General features: G+C 45.8%; 1 protein-coding gene across 5 annotated transcripts in view; it reads left to right on the forward strand.

Annotated features, from left to right (window-relative positions):
* Positions 1-18,800, forward strand: part of Rbm20 (RNA binding motif protein 20) — a 185,722-nt gene that overhangs the window by 137,671 nt on the left and 29,251 nt on the right. For all 5 annotated transcript variants that reach the window (XM_063244691.1, XM_063244690.1, XM_063244693.1 and 2 more), the window contains 4 exons: positions 1,504-1,595; positions 1,926-2,023; positions 13,727-13,867; positions 15,932-16,063. In XM_063244691.1, the coding sequence (XP_063100761.1) occupies positions 1,504-1,595; positions 1,926-2,023; positions 13,727-13,867; positions 15,932-16,063 (463 nt within the window). The remainder of the gene's footprint in view (positions 1-1,503; positions 1,596-1,925; positions 2,024-13,726; positions 13,868-15,931; positions 16,064-18,800) is intronic.

Below are 18,800 nucleotides of genomic sequence, written 5' to 3' on the forward strand. Positions count from 1 at the left end.
CCTGTCCCCCAGGAGCTTACACATAACATGGGGAGAAGGATCACATGCAGAAAGAGCGTGTAGTGTCGTTCCTGGTGGTAAATGTGAAGCAGGAGCAATGCCGGGGCACAGGTGGGAAGGGAGAGGGGGACAGAGAGACACAGACAGAGAGACAGAGAGAGAGAGCTCACACACAAGCTCTTGCATGCTTACACTGAGTATACCAGGCCCAAGTCCAGAGCCCTGGGTTGTTGGAAGACTTTCAGATTTGCTCTGAGTGTGATTTAGAGCTGCTGAAGGGCTGAGCAGAGGAGTAACAAGCTCAGTGGTGCTTACCAGGATCTCCGCTTTAGTGCTGCGCAGAGCTGCTGGGTGGCTGGAAGAGCAGTAAGGAAGTGGAGAAGAGATTATCTGGCCCAAGGGTACAGAACACATACCTGGGGCTCAAAGTTTTGAGACATGTGCATTGAAAATGTGTGCCTCCACTTATTATTCACAGTAGCCCAAAGGAAGAAGCAGCCAGCACACCCACAGACAGATAAATGAATAAACACACCATGGAATATTACTCAGCCTTGAAAAGGAGGGAAATTCTGATACATGCACTACAACATGCTTGAACCTCAAGACCATTTCATTAAATGCAATAAGATAATCACAGAAGGACAAGTGCTTTCCATGTTCCACTTATATGAGGTATTTAAAGAGGAGAAACAGAGAAACAAAGTGCAGAAAGTGCTTGTCAGGCTATGGGAGGCTGACTGGAGAGTCAGTGTTTAGAGAGACAGAGTTTTGGTTGTGCAAGCTGCAGAGCTGAGAAATGTGACCGTGCTCAGTGCCACTGAACTGCACACTTAAAACTGGATAAGGCTGTACAGTTTATGGTGTGCATATTTCTCCACAATTTAACTTTACCAGGCCTTCTCTGTTTGGCTCTCTTTTATTTTTCTTCATTGTACTAAAATTCACATGCAACTCAGCATTCTCAACACTTTGGAGTTCACAGTTCAGTGGGATTTAGCAATTCTCAAAGTTGGGCCCAGATGACCATCGTCCAGTGCCAGCTTCTTCCTGTCCCCGAGGAAGCCCCACCTGCTTGGTGTTCCTTCTCCTTCCCACTGTCCTCGGGCCCTGGAAGCCACCTTCTGCTTTCTGTCTCTCTGCGTTTGCCTCTGCTGAACATTTCCTAGGAATGGAACCGTGTATTATGAAGCCTTTGTGACTGGCTTTTAACACTTAGCGCAGTATTTTGAAGGCTCAGTCCCACTGTGGCACATGTGACCTTCACGTTCCAAGTGTGTGTGTGACACACTTTACCGATCCATCCTTTGTCTGCTGGGCATTTGGGTTATTCCTACCTCTGGCCATTGTGAATGGCCCTGCTATGAACAGTCATAGGCAAGTTTTTGCTTGAGTGTCTGTTTTTATCTCTTTGGGGTCATGCCTGGAACTGAATTTCTGAGGATGTGGTAATTTTTCATTTAAGTGATTGAAGAACTGGTCCCCTTTCTTGCTCCTCTCCAGTGCTGGCATCCGGTGTGTACTCACCTCGGCAGAGGGGACTCTGTGTGCCTCCCCCAACAACACAGCTGTTTATAACCCTGCTGGGAATGAAGGTAAGGTCAGGGGCTTGCAGCAGAAATCAGCTGCCCGCAGGCTCTTTCTGTCCTGTCTTTAAGAACCAGGGTGTCTGTGATATGCCCTTCCTAAAATGCAAAGCAAATGGATCCCAAGACATCAGCCCAAGCTGCCATCCTTGTTCTGGGTATGTTAGCCATGCAGCTTTGCTAAGAACAACATTCCCAGAGGCGGAGTCTCACCAGTCACCTTGACTGCATTTGTTAGAAGGAACTTCTGACCTCTTTCCCATGCATGTCCTAATCCTGATCTTTGTGGGTCCAGTTTAGTGTTGGGTTCTCATGTGGCTTGTGTCCTTTGTGATTCAGATTATGCCTCAAATCTTGGGACATCATTTGCAGCCATTCCAGCAAGGTCCTTTGCTCAGTCGAATCCTGCATTTCCTTCTGCCGCATCAGGGACAAATGTGAGTACAGAAGCGTGTTCCTCGTTGTCTTTATCATCCCCACAGCATCTGTATCACCGGCTCCGTCTCGGCCAGGATGAACCCGTGTAGATGTAATTTTGTGACAATCAGAAAAGTGGCCCCCGACAGGGGACAAGAGTTGTTTCATCTAGTCCAGATAACTCTGAAACACTGGGCTGAGAACCTGACATAAAGGATTAATATCAAAGGCGCTCACTGACTTCCTAGAATTCAGTGCTGGTTTAGAAAAGGAAAGTTTGAAGCTTTATTCCTTGAGCTGACTTTCTGATGTTTTATGGAAGTAGAGGGTGATCCTGAAGTCTGATCCAGAAAGTGAAAGCGTGTTTGACAGTGAGGCCGAGTCCTGATGGTGTCTACTGGCCCTGGGGACACAATAGGCTGGTGCCAATACTTTCTGTTTTCTGTTTTGTTCTTCTCTACAAACAGCAAAACGTAAAGCTTCATGTCTCCCTTTCCCACCAGTTGTGACAACTCCTTTGCCCTCTTTAGTTTCAAATGCTTTCCTGCTTTCCAGCCACATGGGGCCTGAGGAGAGCTGGGGAGAGATCATATGGCAAGGCTGCCTGAGAAGGGGACATAGGCCTGCGGTTGGCTGAACTCTGCTAGGGCGCGCCTGGGGAGTGTTTAGGGCTGGACCTGTGTGTTTTTGATTTGTGCTGTTGCAGCCGCAGCCCGCTCCTGTCTCCTGAGCATGCAGCACGCACTGCTCTTCAAAGCACGGCGCTGCCCCTGCACATATTGGGGGAGAAGCAAGCCATGAAGCATAGCTTCTAGGCCCAAGGGAGGGAAGGAGTGGAGAGGTCTGGGTCTAGGAGTCCATTTCTTGCCTGTTTACTTGTTACTGTTACTGCTACTTGAGCTGGAGAAGTGTGTGCAAGAGGGAGAGGGAGGTGGGGAGCGAGGGAGGGAGGGAAGGAAGGAGTGGGGGGCAGCTGCTAGAGGCCCAGGTCTTGAGGAGGAAAATGTTGCCTCACACAGAGCCATGCCCAGGCTGGTGGAACCTTTGGAGCATCCCAGCAGAGCCCAATGACTGGCCTTAGTGAGGCCTGTCCTTTGTCTTTGAAGGAAGACCTGTGGTTACATGACCTTGGCACTATGGGCCACAGAGACACCTCTGTACCCACACTCTTCTTGGGACCTCTACTCCGGGCCCTAAAGGGAGAGAATGGTGGCCGATATGGGGAAGACTGTCTGTGGCAGGTGGGCTGGGGTCCAGAGCATGTACCTTGACTCTGTCCTGGAGTCTGAGCACAGATCAGCTGCAAGCGCAGGACAGCTAGGGGCTCTGTCCTAGGCCTCATCCTCCCCCTCCATGGCAGGCCACAGAGCCAGAGGCCCTTTCCTGGGTATTTAGAGTCAGGAGACCTATGTTCAAGTCCTACTCTGAGCACCCCGCAGCTGTGTGGCTGAGGCAGCCACTTTTCTGAGGCTCTGCTCCTTCCATAAAGGCAGGAACACCCCGCTAGTGACTTGCAGAGGTAAAGCAGATGAGATTTCACCTGGTTTGTGTCATTTATGTTCTTGACTCTGCCTCAAGCCTTGGAAAATGAGATGTGGGCTTCGGCAGTTCTGATTCAGGGGCCAGCAGTAAAGGTTGGGCGCCAGGCTCAGTGTGGACCACAGACCAGTCTGCCCTTGTGCACATCAGGTACTCATTGGTGAACTGTCCCATACAAAGAAGTGACAGCAGCTGATGCTGAGCAACAAGTCTTCCCGAGCCCCTTTAGCTACAAAGGGTGGTGAGGATGCCATTGTGGCTGAGACCGAGTCTGTCTGCCAGCTCTGTGACTCTGGCTCAGTCTCAGCCTCAGGGGTCCCTTGCACCGATCCATCTTGCAGTACCTAGAGCCATATCTGCGGCCCTTTGATGTCTCAAGATTCTCCTGAAAGCACTTTGGATTATGTACACACCAGGCAAGCACACGCAGTTAGGTGATCCGTGTTAATGCTGAAGTGTGAGATTGATGTTAACACTCAAAAGCTCTGAGTACAACTGCGTCCTTCCTGCCTAGAGATGGGAAGTTTATAAAAAACATTGTTATGAACACTGCTGTCTGCCCAGAGAACTAGCAGAAGAGCCCAGATATCCTAGGATGTTAAGGACAGCAGGAGCTAACATTTCCATGGTGCCCAATGTGACCTTAGCATTTTGTATCATGTTAGTGCATTGACCCTCCAGACAACCCCCTGATGTGGACACCAGTGTTATCCTTAGTGTACACAGAAAACTGAGGCATAGAGGAACTTAGCACCTTGCCCAAGGTCACAGACTGGTGGATGGAGTGGGTTTGCCCCATGTCACCTGGCTCTGGAAGTTTCACTTTCCCCCCTGAGCCCTGCTGCCCCGCTCTGAGGACCTCAGGGCCTCTTCTTTGCTTCCATGCTCCTCCTTAGAAAGCCCCTCCGCCTCCCCTTCTCCCTCCCACAAGCTGCTTAGGAGGATCTGAGGCTACTGAGGGTGGGGAGGACCTCCCCAGCCTTGGCTAACGATGGAGCAAGCTGCAGAGTCTGTCCACATTCTTCCGCGTGGTGACACCATCCATCGAAGCAAACTCGGATGGTGGCAGTGTTTCCTACAGTCTCCGTGGAAGGAAGGGGAGAGACGGTTGGGCTGGGTTTATGAGTATTCCTGCTATGACACGCTGTTGGTTACCTGAGCCTTCTCCGGGGTACCTGGGGAACAGAGGCAAAGCCTGCCCCAGCCAGTTCCTGCGTTTCAAGTGACTTGATGTTCATTCACATCCAATTTGGGTGCCCTGCTGGTCATCTCTGGGTAATGGAACTGAAGACAGGTCTGATATATTGCTCTTTTGAAAAACCTGAAATGCAAGAATATCAACAGGTAAAGACAGGCTGAGAAATGCTTCACAGCTGCAAAACACTTTACAAGGCTTCTTTAGGGAGTGGCAGAGTCACTTAGAGATCATTGACATTTTGTTCTGCCTACCATAACTGACCTCTGAGGATAGCAGACACATCAAAGGGTGGACTGCCGACTACCCAAGGACACCTTGCCGAGTTCCACAGGGACCAACTGGCATCTTGTAAACAATATGCATTTCTCTTGCTTACACACTTTATGCTTATTGTGAAGACTTAAACAGAAAAGAAATTGTTAAAGAAGAGAGCAAAAATCCCCCTCGGGGATCCCATGAGGGCTTTGACGCCTTTTCCTCCGCAAGTGTGTCCCAGTCTTGCCAGGGCCTTTTCTGCCTGATTCCATTCAAGTGCATCTTTTCAGAAAAATTTTGTTGAGTAAAACCAGGCACACAGTGAAATCATGATCGTTTGTGGAGCGAAGAGTGGCCGCTGCTTCTGAGGCCTCCTATTTTTAAGCAGAAGAACAAAGTGACACGGGGCTCAGGGATTGAGACCGCAAAACACATCCCAACTCCCACAAACTCTGAGAGAACTTCGGGAACCATCTGCCACCTCCATCAAGCTCTTCTGGCAACAGGGGTGCTGGATTTAAACTTGCCTCCTCCCTGCCAGAGTGCAGCCTTTCCTCTCCCTGTGTGCATCTGAGAGACATGGAACCTGACAGCATGGCAGCTCACCCACCTCACCCAGGGTCCCCAGAAAGGGGTATCCCCTTTCCTCAACCCACTGCCATTTGATTGAGCTGAGGTCGCCTCTCCTGGGCCACCTTGGTTGTTATAAACATAGTAGTCAGGTTTCTGGAAGGGCCATGGGGCCTTCTCAGGCCAAAAATAGTCTTCTTGTAGCTGCCCGAGATGCATTTCACCCGTGTCTGGCACCGTAAAATGATCTTGTAGCTGTCACGGCCACTCCTTGGAGATCCTTCTGTGCTGGTGGCACAGATGACACTCTCTGGAGCATGGAGATATACATCACTTTCTCACCAGCACCCCACACTCTGGGGACTTGTGTAAATAAGGAAACCGAGGCTCAGGGACACATAAATGTTTGTGGGGGGTCAGAGCTCTGAGCTCAGATGCTGGCTATTTCTAGAACATCTATCTGTCTGACCTGGCCTTCTGAGGCCGTGGCCCAGAGCACCTCGGTCTCCAGACTGCACAGGTCGTACTTGGTATGCTCTGTGCTACTGTCCTCACCCCACCCCACCTCTCCAGCTCTGTCATAGCGTTGGTGCTATCAGCAGGGGTCCCTTGTGCATATTCAAAGAGAGGAAGACAGGAAAGCTGAATGGGTTTTTTTGGGGGGGTGTTAAAAAATTGGTTTTTTGTACAAGTAATACAAACATGATGTAAAAAAAAAACTTCTATTAAGAGATATATAAAAATAGAAAATTCTACTCTATAGAGAAAAGAACAAAACCACTAAAGGTAAACATCTATCCAACTAGTGTATGTGTAAATGCTTAATAAGCAAAAGCATATTTTTGCGAAAATCAGATGTCATATATTATACAGCTTGTTATTTTTTTACTTAATATGAGTTTTCAGTACATTTTAATTTGTCTCTAGACACCCTCCCACATCAGAATATAAAACTCTATTTTGTAACATCATTTATTACGTGTTTACCATAACTAATGAAGTCTGACTGATCCATTTTCATTGAGTTTTAATCACAAATCTGCCACCATTTAGTTTACTATAAGATCGAGCAGTTCCTTACCTTCTCCCAGGCTTCAGTGTCCTTACATACCATGGTGGGTGTGGACCAGACGACCTCAAGCTTTAACATTTTAGGACAAAACTTCACAGGAACAAACCACCCAACACCTACCAGCAATTCTGGCGGCAGTAAAGTGGAGTCACTTTAAGTCAAAGCTCTATAGAATATTTGCAAATGAGAGTAGAGACATCTTGTCTACCCTCCAAGTTAAATCAAGGGCCATAGGCATGGACTCCACCCCCATTTGCTATCTGCTTATTATGTGCAGAATCATCAGGATAAGGAGTCACCATCTGCCCTGCATCTGTCCAGAGGAGTGTGTAGCCCACAGACTGTGCTAGATGACATTGGGTCAAAGAGGTCAGGCTGGAGCATAGAAATCATTTAGTGGAGATCAGATCTGTACTCTGTAGCTGTAGGAAGCAAGTTGAGAAATGTCTCACTCACTGCAGGCCTGCTACCCTGAACCACATCCTTACTGTGACTGAGTTATTTGAACTGGGTTTCTCCTTTGAACTCAGGTGCCAAGCCTGTTCATACTTGCCGCAAAGGGCATTGAAAGCTCTTCAGAATCTTCACATATAAGTCTGTTTGCTCCTTTTATGTTTCCACACAGCTATAAAAGACTTGTGGGTTAGCTAGAGGTCAGAGACCCAGCCATATGAACTGTGAGAGGCAATGCCTGACTTTAAACCAGGAGCCCTAACACGTGAAAACATACAGCCTGGGCCTCTGTTCCCAGGTGCAGGCATTCAGGCGGGTGCTGGCCTGCAGACAGCGTGGAGCCGCCTCTGCTGGGAAAGGATGATGGCCCCTTTAGGTTGATAATTAGGGCTTGGTTACAACCCTGACACCTTAGCCTATTTTGAGATCTGACCTTGGGGCAGGACATTTCAAGTGCACCTGTCCTGTTGGTGCCTCCTGGGAGTCCAGCCGGCAGAGCAGGGCAGGTAAAGGCGAACTGAGCCCAGGGGACCTCACATCATTCAAGTGGATGCGATCTTACGTTCTCTTTAGGACTATCTACTCTCCTACACTAGGACAGTATTTATCAAATAGTATATATTTCAGATTTACAGAAAAGTTACAGAAAAGGGATGAGGAATTCCCGGACCACTTTTGCCCAGATACACACCTTTTATTTTGTGCCATTTACTTTATCAATCTTCCCGTGTCTCCTGTCTACTTGTCTAGTTAACTATGCTTTTCTTTTTGTCCTGAATCATCATTTTAGGGTAGGTTGAGGGTATTGTACCTCTTTAGCTTTATTTCAACTTGGATTTCCTAAGAACAAAGACTTTCTTTTACATAACCACTGCAATTGTTTGCCCCAACCCAAGATCATCATGTCACATCCTTTGATCATCGCAGGAAAGGAGATAAGCATTTACTTAGAAGGACCTGCTAGATGCCAGGTGGTGCACCAGGGCTCTTACCTGGTGGCATTTCATCTTCTCAACAGGTCTGTGGAATCAATTTTTTCTCCTAGTTTCACAGACCCTATGGAAAATTCAGTACATGGCTGACAGATAGTTACAGGAAGTAGAGACATAGCCTTGAGTCTAGTTTGCCCACCATCCTGACCTCAGTGTCTGCAGTCTATAAAGCATGAACCTGGGTGGGTCTGTCCTGAAAGAAGCCCTGGTCACGTGTCTCTGTGCATCCCTGTGCGTCTGTCATCTCAGCTCTTTTCCGGCACCATGGCAGCTGTCATCGGAGGGCAGTGGAGCTGGTAAACAGGGTGCCCATGGCTCGGAGCTTATCTTCAGCATTGTAAAGATGCAATCACCGCCAACACAGACAAGTATGTCTGAGACATTAGCATGCATGGGAATAGATACACGGCTAGATAGCTGACCACACAGAAATGGCAGAATGGTATGCTTGCTGGACAGGGGTAGTGAAGACATGGATTTCCTGTTTATGCTGAGCATGGCTTAGGAAAGTTATCATTATCCTGAATCTTTGGTTTAGCTTGGCAAGGCTTCTAGGAGGAGTGAAATTTTAGAACTTAGAGCCACATAAGCATGCATTTAGAAAGGACTTTAGACACACAGGCACCTCCCTCATTCTGGATGTAGGGAAACTACCAGAGAGGGAAACTAGCTGAGCCAGATGTGGTGGCACACACCTGGGATCCCGGTTCTCAGGTGTGGTGGCAGGAGGACCCGCACAAGTTCAAGCCCAGACCAGGCTTCACAGTGAGAACATGTCTCCAAAAACAGCTACAGCCAAAAAAAGAAACAAGGAAGGAAGGGAGAGATGGATGGTTAAAAAGGAGAGGAAAAGGAAAAAATTATGCAGTTAAATTAGTGGCTGGATTGGCACTGGAACTCAGGTCCCCCATTTTCCCATTCTTTTCACTACACCAATATGCCCCAAACTTTCATTATTTACCCCAAGCAGCCGTTATTCTGTGTTCCATGTTTGGAAGAGATTTTCTCTGCCAGAGGACCTATATTGATGAGTAATTAACTAGATACCTGATTTTACTAATCAGAGGTATATACTGACCAATCAGATTTTCTGAACAGTCTAATACCTAAAAAGACAATTTTTAGATGAGTTAGGTTTAACTGAGCAAAGAATGAGTCATGAGTTAAACAGACCCCTGCAACAGAGAGCCATGCTCCATTTTGCAGGCAGGGAGCATTTATCACTTGGAAAAGGGAGATTCACAGTTGGATTGGTCCTAGCTTGGCCGGTTGCCTTATGTGGGCGTGGTCTGATCAGTTGGCTGCCAATGATTGACATTCAGCTGCTGTGAATGGCTGAGACTCAGCTATTTATTATAAAGGCTTCTAAGTCAAGCCTTCGCTTAGGTTATAGTATGTTACATAGGGGCTCAAGAGGTTGGGACAGACTCAGGCCAAGTTTGGTTCAGTTTGACACCAGCTTACCTACAGAGTAAAGAAAATCAAATATGATATCATTTCAGCTTTTTGAAAGTCAAAAGTATTGTTTGCCTCCCCAACCCACTGTGATCCCTCTTATCTTTGGTTTAGCTCTGCAGTTTCAGTTACCCAAGGTTAGCCAAGGTCTGAAAATGTTAAATGGGAAATTCCAGAAACAATTCATCAGTGTAGAATAACTTCTGTTATGGTGTGTTGTTCTAATTGGTCTATGTTATGATTAGTAATTGTTAATCTCCTATTGTGTCTAATTTATAAATTCAACTTTACCATAGGTATGTAGAAGTAGGACAAATATTAGAAAATGTGGCTTTGGTATTGTCTGTGGCTTTAGGTGTCTGCTGAGGGTCTTGAAGCTCCTTGCAAATGAGGGAGCTGACTGCATTATTAACTTCAAAGAGCCATTAGGGCTCCTCAGAGAACCCATGCTGGGAATTATTATACAGCATAATGCTGCTTTCTCAGATCACTCAGAGCTGTCGTGCCCTAAGGGAACCAATGTAACTTTAGATGTAGCCCAGGGACCTCTGCCCCTCTCTTCCTACCTCCTCTTCTCCTCATTTAGTTCTACATATGGCATAGAGCAAATAATAGCAGTGTTTATATTGTTTTAAGACTGGACTGATAATAACCTATTATTACACCTTCTAGAAATCAAACATGGCTTTGAACCTAAATTGAATTTAACAACAAAAGAGTCTTTTAGACCAATAATGCAAAGAAATTTAGACCAAATTTTCCTAAGTAAAATATTGGCAAAAGAATTTAACACATAAAAATATCTCTCTAACTGGATGGGTCTTCCCACATGCCCTGCAGCCAGACACAACACAAAGCAAACTGTTAACCTGGCGATTCTCAAGATTTGTGGTTCTCAGGATTTTCATTTCATGGCTCATTTAGAAAATGATAAACTGAGCCCACTGCTCATGGTCCCTGCAGGCACTTGTTGTTTAACTTTTGGGAATCTATATCTTGGCACACCTAAGGCCTGTCTGCAGTTCACCAGTTGAGAATGTCCAAATATTTACTGGAAAAATGCCACAACAAATCTAAAAAAAAATCATGATTATCTTAGTAAGCAGGGAATCAATAAAAGTTAATTTTTGATTCTTACTAGAATCTTGATGGAGTGAGTGGTGCTCAGGGAATGTATCAAATGGGATTGAAATATACAGTGAGTGTTTATGTTTAAAAGTTTATCAGAGTAAGAGACGGATCTCTATTAGCCCTCCTCAGAATACTTTCACTCAATTTAAACACACCTGTTCCCACCATTCTTGGCGCTTTCTGAAGCAGTTCTGGAAGTTCCTTTTTGTGTTTCTGTGACTTATGATAAAAACCCTAGGAATGCTGCTGCCGAGCACCATCCAAAAGGAAGGCAGGCTCGTTAGACACTGCGGGGCGTCCTCATCTACCTCTGCTGGTCTTGTCACCGTTACATTTCTGGCTCTTCCCCAAAGTCAAAAGGACTGTGAAAGGTACACATTTTGAATCAACTCAGAATCTCAAGGCAGCCACAGTCATGTAACTAAAGACAGATAAGAGGGAAGACTCCCAGAAAGTGACAAGAGTGGTAGAATACATGTGCTCAAAGAAAGGAAAAGTGTTTTGAGAGGAGTTAATGGCAATGTGTCTTTTGCCGTAACAAGCTTAAAACAAAATTAAATCTTTACCAGATTTCTCAATTATACTTTGTATCTTTAAGACGTGTGAAAATCTTGATTGAGATTCATTCGTTTTAGTGCCTTTGGTACCAGTGTCTGCAGCCTGCATGCCTCTGGCTGAGTAGCAGTGGCTGGAGCGTGTTCTCTGGAAGACGTATTCCTGTTTATTCTGCTATGCTTGGATAAAGGCCTCCTATGTCATCCTTTCAGGCTGGAGACAATGAGAGAAGTGCTGGCCCTTGTGCCTGGTCACCTGGCAACTGGACAAGCTTGGCCTTGACGGCCCTGTGTGTCTGCTCTGTTGTCCACGCACGTTACCCCGACCAACCACAGCAGTCACAGGGAGCTGAAGCATGCCCAGCCTAGCCCTCCTGGTGATAAATTAGGAGAACTAGCCACTATGCCCTGCCTGGAAGCCCAGCTGGCTCTATGTCTTTACGTCCATGGCTCATCTCAATGGGAGACAGAGATTCTCTCTCTCCAAGACCCTCCTCCCATTGTCCCTGAAAAAGGGCTTCATCTTAGCAAACTGTGCTCAGTGTCCACATCTCCCAGCTTGTGGGAAGAGTCCACGTACCCTCTGTGGGGACGAAGGGATCCTCTGAGTACCGCATGAGCCATGCAGGAATCTTTATTTCCCTTCAAGAACGTGCATGACATCTGGAGTCAAGGGAGAGCTCTCAAAGAGGCCCTTGGGTGTCTCCAATTCAGGGCCAGCACATAAAGAAAATTTGTATGGACTGTAACTGTCCTCAGTCCAGAAGAGACAAATGAGAGCTTTTCACGGTGGAATCACCAGCTCTTGTTAGGGGCAAGACCTCTGACTTTCCCTTCTCTTACTCTAGCACAGTCAGCTCATATCAAATGTAATTAGACATTGAAATTCAGTTTATCTTAGAAAATAGGTGGGCTGTGCTATTAGAATGTGTTTCAGGTTTGGAAAATTGCATCCTTCTCTTTCACCTTGAGTTGGCTTATGTTTACTAATTCTTGAACCTCAGGAGAGGCCAGGCTATTTTAGGTTTGACCAGACCTAACACTTGCTTCCTCCTTCCTGGAGGTTTGACTGGGCCCAGGCCTTGGCTTTTCAGCTATTTCTTAAGGTGGCTTTGGGAGGGGTGTGGTGGCAGGGCCCAGAGTTTGGCCAAAATAGCATCTCTTTTATTTGCTGAATATGTTGGGCTGGTGAGCAGATCTTTATTTGAAAAGAGTTCAAGACTAAATAAAGTTTTGTAAACTACAGGTTGTGGCTGTGAATGCCTGCATACATGTATTAGTTCTCCCATACCTCCCTCTGCTTTTTTTCTTTACTGGAATTTTTTGAAGTCATGAGTCAAATGCTAACCAAAAAACCCCACCAGATATGAAATAAATTCAGCCTGTCTCCTATCGCTCTCTCCCTGCTCCACTCTGCTGAAGACAGCCAGCGCTGACAGGTGCATAATCACATGCCACGCTGTGCTCTGTCTGGGCTGTAGCCTTTAAATGTCCTTCGCTGCAAAAAAGTTTCCAACATTCAAAGAGTGGAGACAGATATAATCAACCCTGTGTATTCATGATTCACTGCCAGCAATTATCAAAATTATAATTTTTATAATAATAAGACCTACCCGGGAAACAAGGTCCAGCACAATTTTAGAAGAGTCTGTAAAATAGTGCCAGGTGTGGTGGAGCATGCCTGTAATCCCAGCACTCCAGAGGCTGCAGCAGGAGGGTCGAAGTGAGTTGTGGCCATCCTGAGTTACAGAGTGAGTTCAAGGACAGCCTGAGCTACACAACAAGACTTGTCTCAAATAAACAAACAAATCACGCTTGTTTTCCAGGTAGGCCTTGTTTTCAGGGAAACACAGTACTTGCTTTATTTCATCTTGAAGTTTTGTTTTGCAAAAGTGGTGTATAGTATGCATTCTACTTGGCAGCCTGTTTTTTTAAATTTAACAACCCGTCTTAAAAATCATTCCATATCAGCACATTTCCCTCCTTCTAATGGAATGTAGCTTTTTCCCATGTGTGCTCAAGCCCTCCTTTATTCAGTGTTCCCTACTGCGTGATACATACATAGGCTGTGTCCACAATCTTTTTTTCCATCCCACAAAGTACTGCTGTAAACATCCTTGTTCACAAGTCTTTATGTACTGGTGTTTTTTTTTTGTAAGACAAATTTTCAATTGCCTATAATGGTAGAATCATAGGCAATATATACATAAAATTGTATTCAGTGCTGAGAAAACATTTTCAAAAGGCTGTGAACACCTCCTACACACACACACACACACACACACACACACACACACACCAACCCCGGAAGCTTTGCTCCTCTGAAGCGTGAGTCTTCTCAGTACAGAGGTGATACACAGTTGATACTTTCTGTGTGTCTGTGAGCGCGTGCCTTGTCCGCACTGATTTTGCGTGTGACTGGGGGGAAGGGAGCTGTTAGAAAGCCTGCAGTAGAGGAGGAGCAGGAGTGTTTGGTAAAGGCCTGGCTCTGTTTATCCCATCAGTTTGCACAGCGGAAAGGCGCTGGTCGTGTGGTGCATATCTGCAATCTCCCCGAAGGAAGCTGCACCGAGAACGACGTCATTAACCTGGGGCTGCCCTTTGGGAAGGTCACGAATTACATCCTCATGAAGTCCACTAATCAGGTAGGCCTGGGCACCTTTCCTCTATGAGTGCAGCAGAGACCACACCTTGGTGAAAGAGAAATTTCATATATTTATGATCAGTTCTGAACATGAAGCAATGGTGCCCAGCTGGGTCCGGGCCCTGCACACAGGTTTCTGCTGAGGCCGTTGGGTTTCCCCATTCGCCTTCTTGTGCTGAGTGTCAACTTCTGTGAATGCTTTGGGAAAGGTGCTCCTTAATGCAGACGAGCTGGTTGACCCCACAGTAGAAATCTGTGGGCTCAGGTCCCCCTGAGCCAGTGCTACAGTTCAGCCTGGTTGCAGCTGATGGCCTGGGTTTGGAGCCAGCCAGGACTGACTGGGCACTGAGATTTTGATGGGTCTTTGGGGTCAGTGCGGGAGGCCCTAGGTCTCAGAAGAGGAGCCTAGGAGGGAATTGATGGGGGCATAGTATGTCTAAGAAACTAAGAATCCCTACCTGTGGGAATTGGCTGAGCCCCGGGTATGTTTGTCTTCATTTCTGAAGTCTAAGGGGAAATATGTGGAGCAAATGATCAGAGGTCAGATTGGTTTTTTATTTGAATTAATATTTTTGTTTGATGACTCTGAACAACAGGTGGAGATGTTCTTCTCTCAACTAAAACTAGGAGACTCAAAGCCATTGTAGACCATTGGTGGTCTGCACCCTTCAGTCTGAGGGTAGACACTCACTGGTCTCTAGAATTCTATCAAGAGTCGATGTACTAAATTCAATTTGCAACATTAATGCAGTGACATTGCCTAGGGTAGTAGCAGCCACATTCCAGAAGTGGTAACCAGGCATGGAGGCACACACCTTTAATCCCAGCACTCTGAGAGGCAGAGGCAGGAGGATCTCGAATTGGAGTTCACTCTGGGCAGCTTGGTAACTTATCAGACCTGTCTCAAAATTGAAAAAATATTTTTAAAGGGGTTAGAGATGTACCTCAGTGTGAAGGCTCTGGCTCAAACCTGGGTACCACACAAAAAGCTGTGCATCTGAGGCTGACCAATAAATGGCAGAGAAAGACAAATCAGCTTGATTTGCCCATCCAGTTCAGGAAAATAGGGGAACTGGAGCTTACAGCAAGGGCTCCCTTGTCACAGGTCACTTTTTCTTCTCCACATAGAGAGACCAGAGTCCATGCACATTAACATAGTACACTGCAAACAAATCTGAGAAATAGAAGCGGTGAGGAATGTACCACAGCAGCTATGGGCCAGCCTGACAGATCCATCGGGGCAAACTATAGACAGGGACTAATGCAAAGACCTGTTCTTCCCTTGTCTTTCTTTCTTTTTTTTTTTTTCTTTCTTTTTTTAAAAATCAGAATAGTAAAGCAGAAAAAACTCTGGAGGCATTTGCAGGGCCTTTCCTTGGACTCACAAGGCCCCGCTTTCCTCCAAGCCCAGGGGCTCAGCAGCCTGTGTGCTGGGAATACATTTCTTCCTTTGTAAGACAGGGGGAAACAGAGTTGAAATAACTACAGCTTATGCCTCTGTCTCCCAAAGACCAGGGCCACATGGGAAAGCTCCCACTGGGAACCATGAGATACCAACCATCCCACAGCAGAGGGGCTTCCATAGCATGACGCAGCCTGGGACGAACATTCGCAATTAAGAATACTTTTTGGTAACCATGGAGATCAGGAGAGGTGCCATGTTATAATGAGCTCTTTGGGTGAAGTTAATAAAAAGGCCTTTTTGAATATATGAGATCAAAGAGTGCTCTTTCTTGCACTGATTTTTTTATTGAGGCATAAAATAATTACTCATAAGTGCATAAAGTACAGTAATCTTAAGTCTACAACTCCATTTTTTCATGTATGTAGACCCATATAATTAACACAAGGTGAAGATGGAGGATGTTTCCAGAATGTCAGAAGGTTTCCTTAGGACCTTTTCCAATCATTTCCCCATCTCTAGCCCAGAAGGAAGCTCAGCGAATTCCCATTCACAACAATTCGTTTTCCGGTCCTTGAACTTCACTGACATGAAATCATACCGTGAACAGAATTTTAAGACCACACAATCAAGTCCAACTTACGTCTTTTCTGTCTTTGCAAGGCCTTTTTAGAGATGGCTTACACAGAAGCTGCCCAGGCCATGGTCCAGTACTATCAAGAAAAGTCAGCTGTGATTAATGGGGAGAAGTTGCTCATTCGGATGTCCAAGCGATACAAGGAGTTACAGCTGAAGGTAAAGCGGTCTCTCACTCACTCAGCCATTCATCAAGTGTCAGATGAGTTTTCCCTACTTGTCAGGTGCTGAACTAGGTGCTGCCAGGAAGGGGAGGCTAGGGAAAAGTTCCGAATTTACTCCCTTTGAGGAGATCACTTGGAAAGGCAAATCATTACGCAGTGACACGAAAGGTGTTTGTCAAGAGAAGTACAGAATGCAGAGGGTGCCTGGGTCTGTCGGGGAGCCAAGGAAGCTTCACTCGGGAAGATGTCTGCAGAGGTCTGAGAGAGGCAGTGGGAACAGGAAGGGGGTGCTTTTTGGGAGGGGGGTTCCAGGCATAAACCCCTGACTACAGGCGCTCTGTACTCATGCGAGCCTTCAGTAACATTTTCTTCCTCTGCCACCCCCCTGGATCTTTCCTTCTTTCCTCCCTCTGCTCAGATGTCCTAAGCCACAAGCGGTGCTTGACTGACTTGGAGACTGTCGGAACTCAAAGGAATGCGGGTCATTTCAGACGGGACTTTGTTTTATTTTGGCTTACTCAGCATTTCATCTTTTCTTCTTTCTTGTTTTATTGAGAAGTATTATAAATATAGAAGAGTGGTCAATAATATATTGTACAAATTAAAAAGTAATGTTTGGGCTGGGGATTTAGCTCAGTGGCATAAGCACCTGCCTGGCAAGTGCAAGGTCATGAGTTTGATCTCCGGTACCGGAAAAAAAAAAAGTAATGTTGGATGAGATGTTATACGTCCTGTAAAAGCCACCCCCAAAGCCAGGAGATAGAACACAAATGGTACCCCAAAGAGTAACAGTCTTTCCTCATGCTCGGCCCTTCCCTCTCTCCTTTGGGGATGTTCATTTCCGTGCTTTTCCTTATAGTTTGGCCACCTACTCACGCCTCCCTAATGACATAACTTAGTTCTGTCTGTTACTGTACTTTACATTAGTGGGTTCACACCGTCCACTCGCTTTCCAGTCTTGCCTCTTGCTCAGCATTATGTCATCCATGTTGTTGGGTGCATGTCTTTTAATTATTAGAATTTTATGTGACATGGGGACAATCTGTTTATCCATCGTACTGTTGATGGAGCGCTTGGGTTGTTTCCAGTTTGGGGCTGTTAGAAGCAGTGCTAATACACATCCACATGAGTGTCTCATGAGGGGAGAGATTGGGATTGCTGGGTTTAAGGCATGGTTACCCCCACTCTGCTAGAGGGTAGCCATCACAGTCTCTTTCTGACATTTCCTCAGATTTAAACTCATTTTTAATTGTGTATGAGGGTTTTCAATGGTCCAGATTCTTACTGTCTTTATCTTGTCACACTTTTTAGTTTTTGCCTGTTTGGGGCGACTGTAATGGTTTATTTTGGTTGTTTTACTTTCCTGTGACTAATTGTGATTGAACAATTTTCCATGCTTATGGCTATTCCATCTAGCCCCATCTATCCCCATCTTCTTGATGGGGAGTTTCTTTCACATCATCTGGCTATGTTTTTCTTTTGCATTTTGTCAGCTTATTGATTTACATGAATTCTCCTAAGCAGAACACTTAGTTCATTTGGATTCCTTGTAATTAATGCCATATTTCTGTGCAAATCTTCCCACCAACTTGGTGCTTTACATGGTCCTGTTTGAAAAGAATTCTCCTGGTTCATTTAAGACCATTCCAGGTGTGCTTAGAGTCCACTTTGTTCACAACTCACAGCCTTTGATCTGCCCTTAATCTTCAAGGTTTAAGTGAGAAGACAAAAGCCCATTGGTTGCTTCCAGCTAGAACTTGAATTCTGGCAAGTTCACATGTGCAGACTGCTCAGTAATAGGTCGACCAGTTGCCTGAGTCTGATTCTGCTTTGCTGGCATTATTGCTTCTGAAGTCCTTTGCCAACAATTCTGCTTCTGGCAGAACTCAGCATTTGTTTTTTTTTCCCTAACGAAAGTGTCAGCCGGAATTGAGTATCTTTACTCAGTTTCCAGTGGATCTTTAGTCTAATTAGGGTTAACAGTAGTAATCAGTTTGTTAAAGTACCAGGCAAGCTAATACCCTACTGAGGGAGATAGTTTGAGTGGTGCAAATACTTTGGGTTAAAGAAGTTACATGGTCAAGGTTTGTACTTAGCCCATGTTCCCTGAGTACCTACTGTGGGCGGGAACTGGGCCAGGTGCTGTGGCCTTTGAGGGAGCTAACTTGGGAGGAGTGCAGTCTGGTGGGAGGAAAGGCGTGTAAACAAAGAACCATCACCAACTGCCTGACCTGCACTGAAGCCAAGGGTGGTGCTGCCAACCTAGACCTTGCCGCTTCCTGCTTGGATGTGCTCAGACAAGTTGCTTAACCTCTGCGAACCTCTATATCCAGATCAGTTAAGGACTTTACCTTGAGTTCTTTTGTTTTAGGCCAGCAATTTTTTTTTCATTTGTCTTTTGGAACTCCCCGTCATCTTACTCTCTGAAGAGTGCAGGGTGGATAATAACCGTAATTATAAGAGTGCAACAATAATGTATACCTTTGGCTGAGTCCTGGTACTCTAGGGCAAGTCATGTACTGAGCACTTTACATATATTATCTACCTTAGTTCTGACATCAGTCCTGTCAGACAGGTGTGATTATCTCAATTCTGTGGATGAAGAAACTGTGAGGCTAGTAGAAGTTTAGTAACTTTTCCAGGGTCATTTCTACTGGAAGGGCTGTGATTAAAGCTTAGGACTCTTTTGGTTTTGCATTATATCTGTATTATTGTATTGTGCTGTTATAATC

This window comes from Cavia porcellus, unplaced genomic scaffold (genome assembly GCF_034190915.1).
Source record: "Cavia porcellus strain 051 isolate PalLab524CR breed Dunkin Hartley unplaced genomic scaffold, mCavPor4.1 scaffold_2, whole genome shotgun sequence".
Lineage (NCBI taxonomy): Eukaryota > Metazoa > Chordata > Mammalia > Rodentia > Caviidae > Cavia > Cavia porcellus.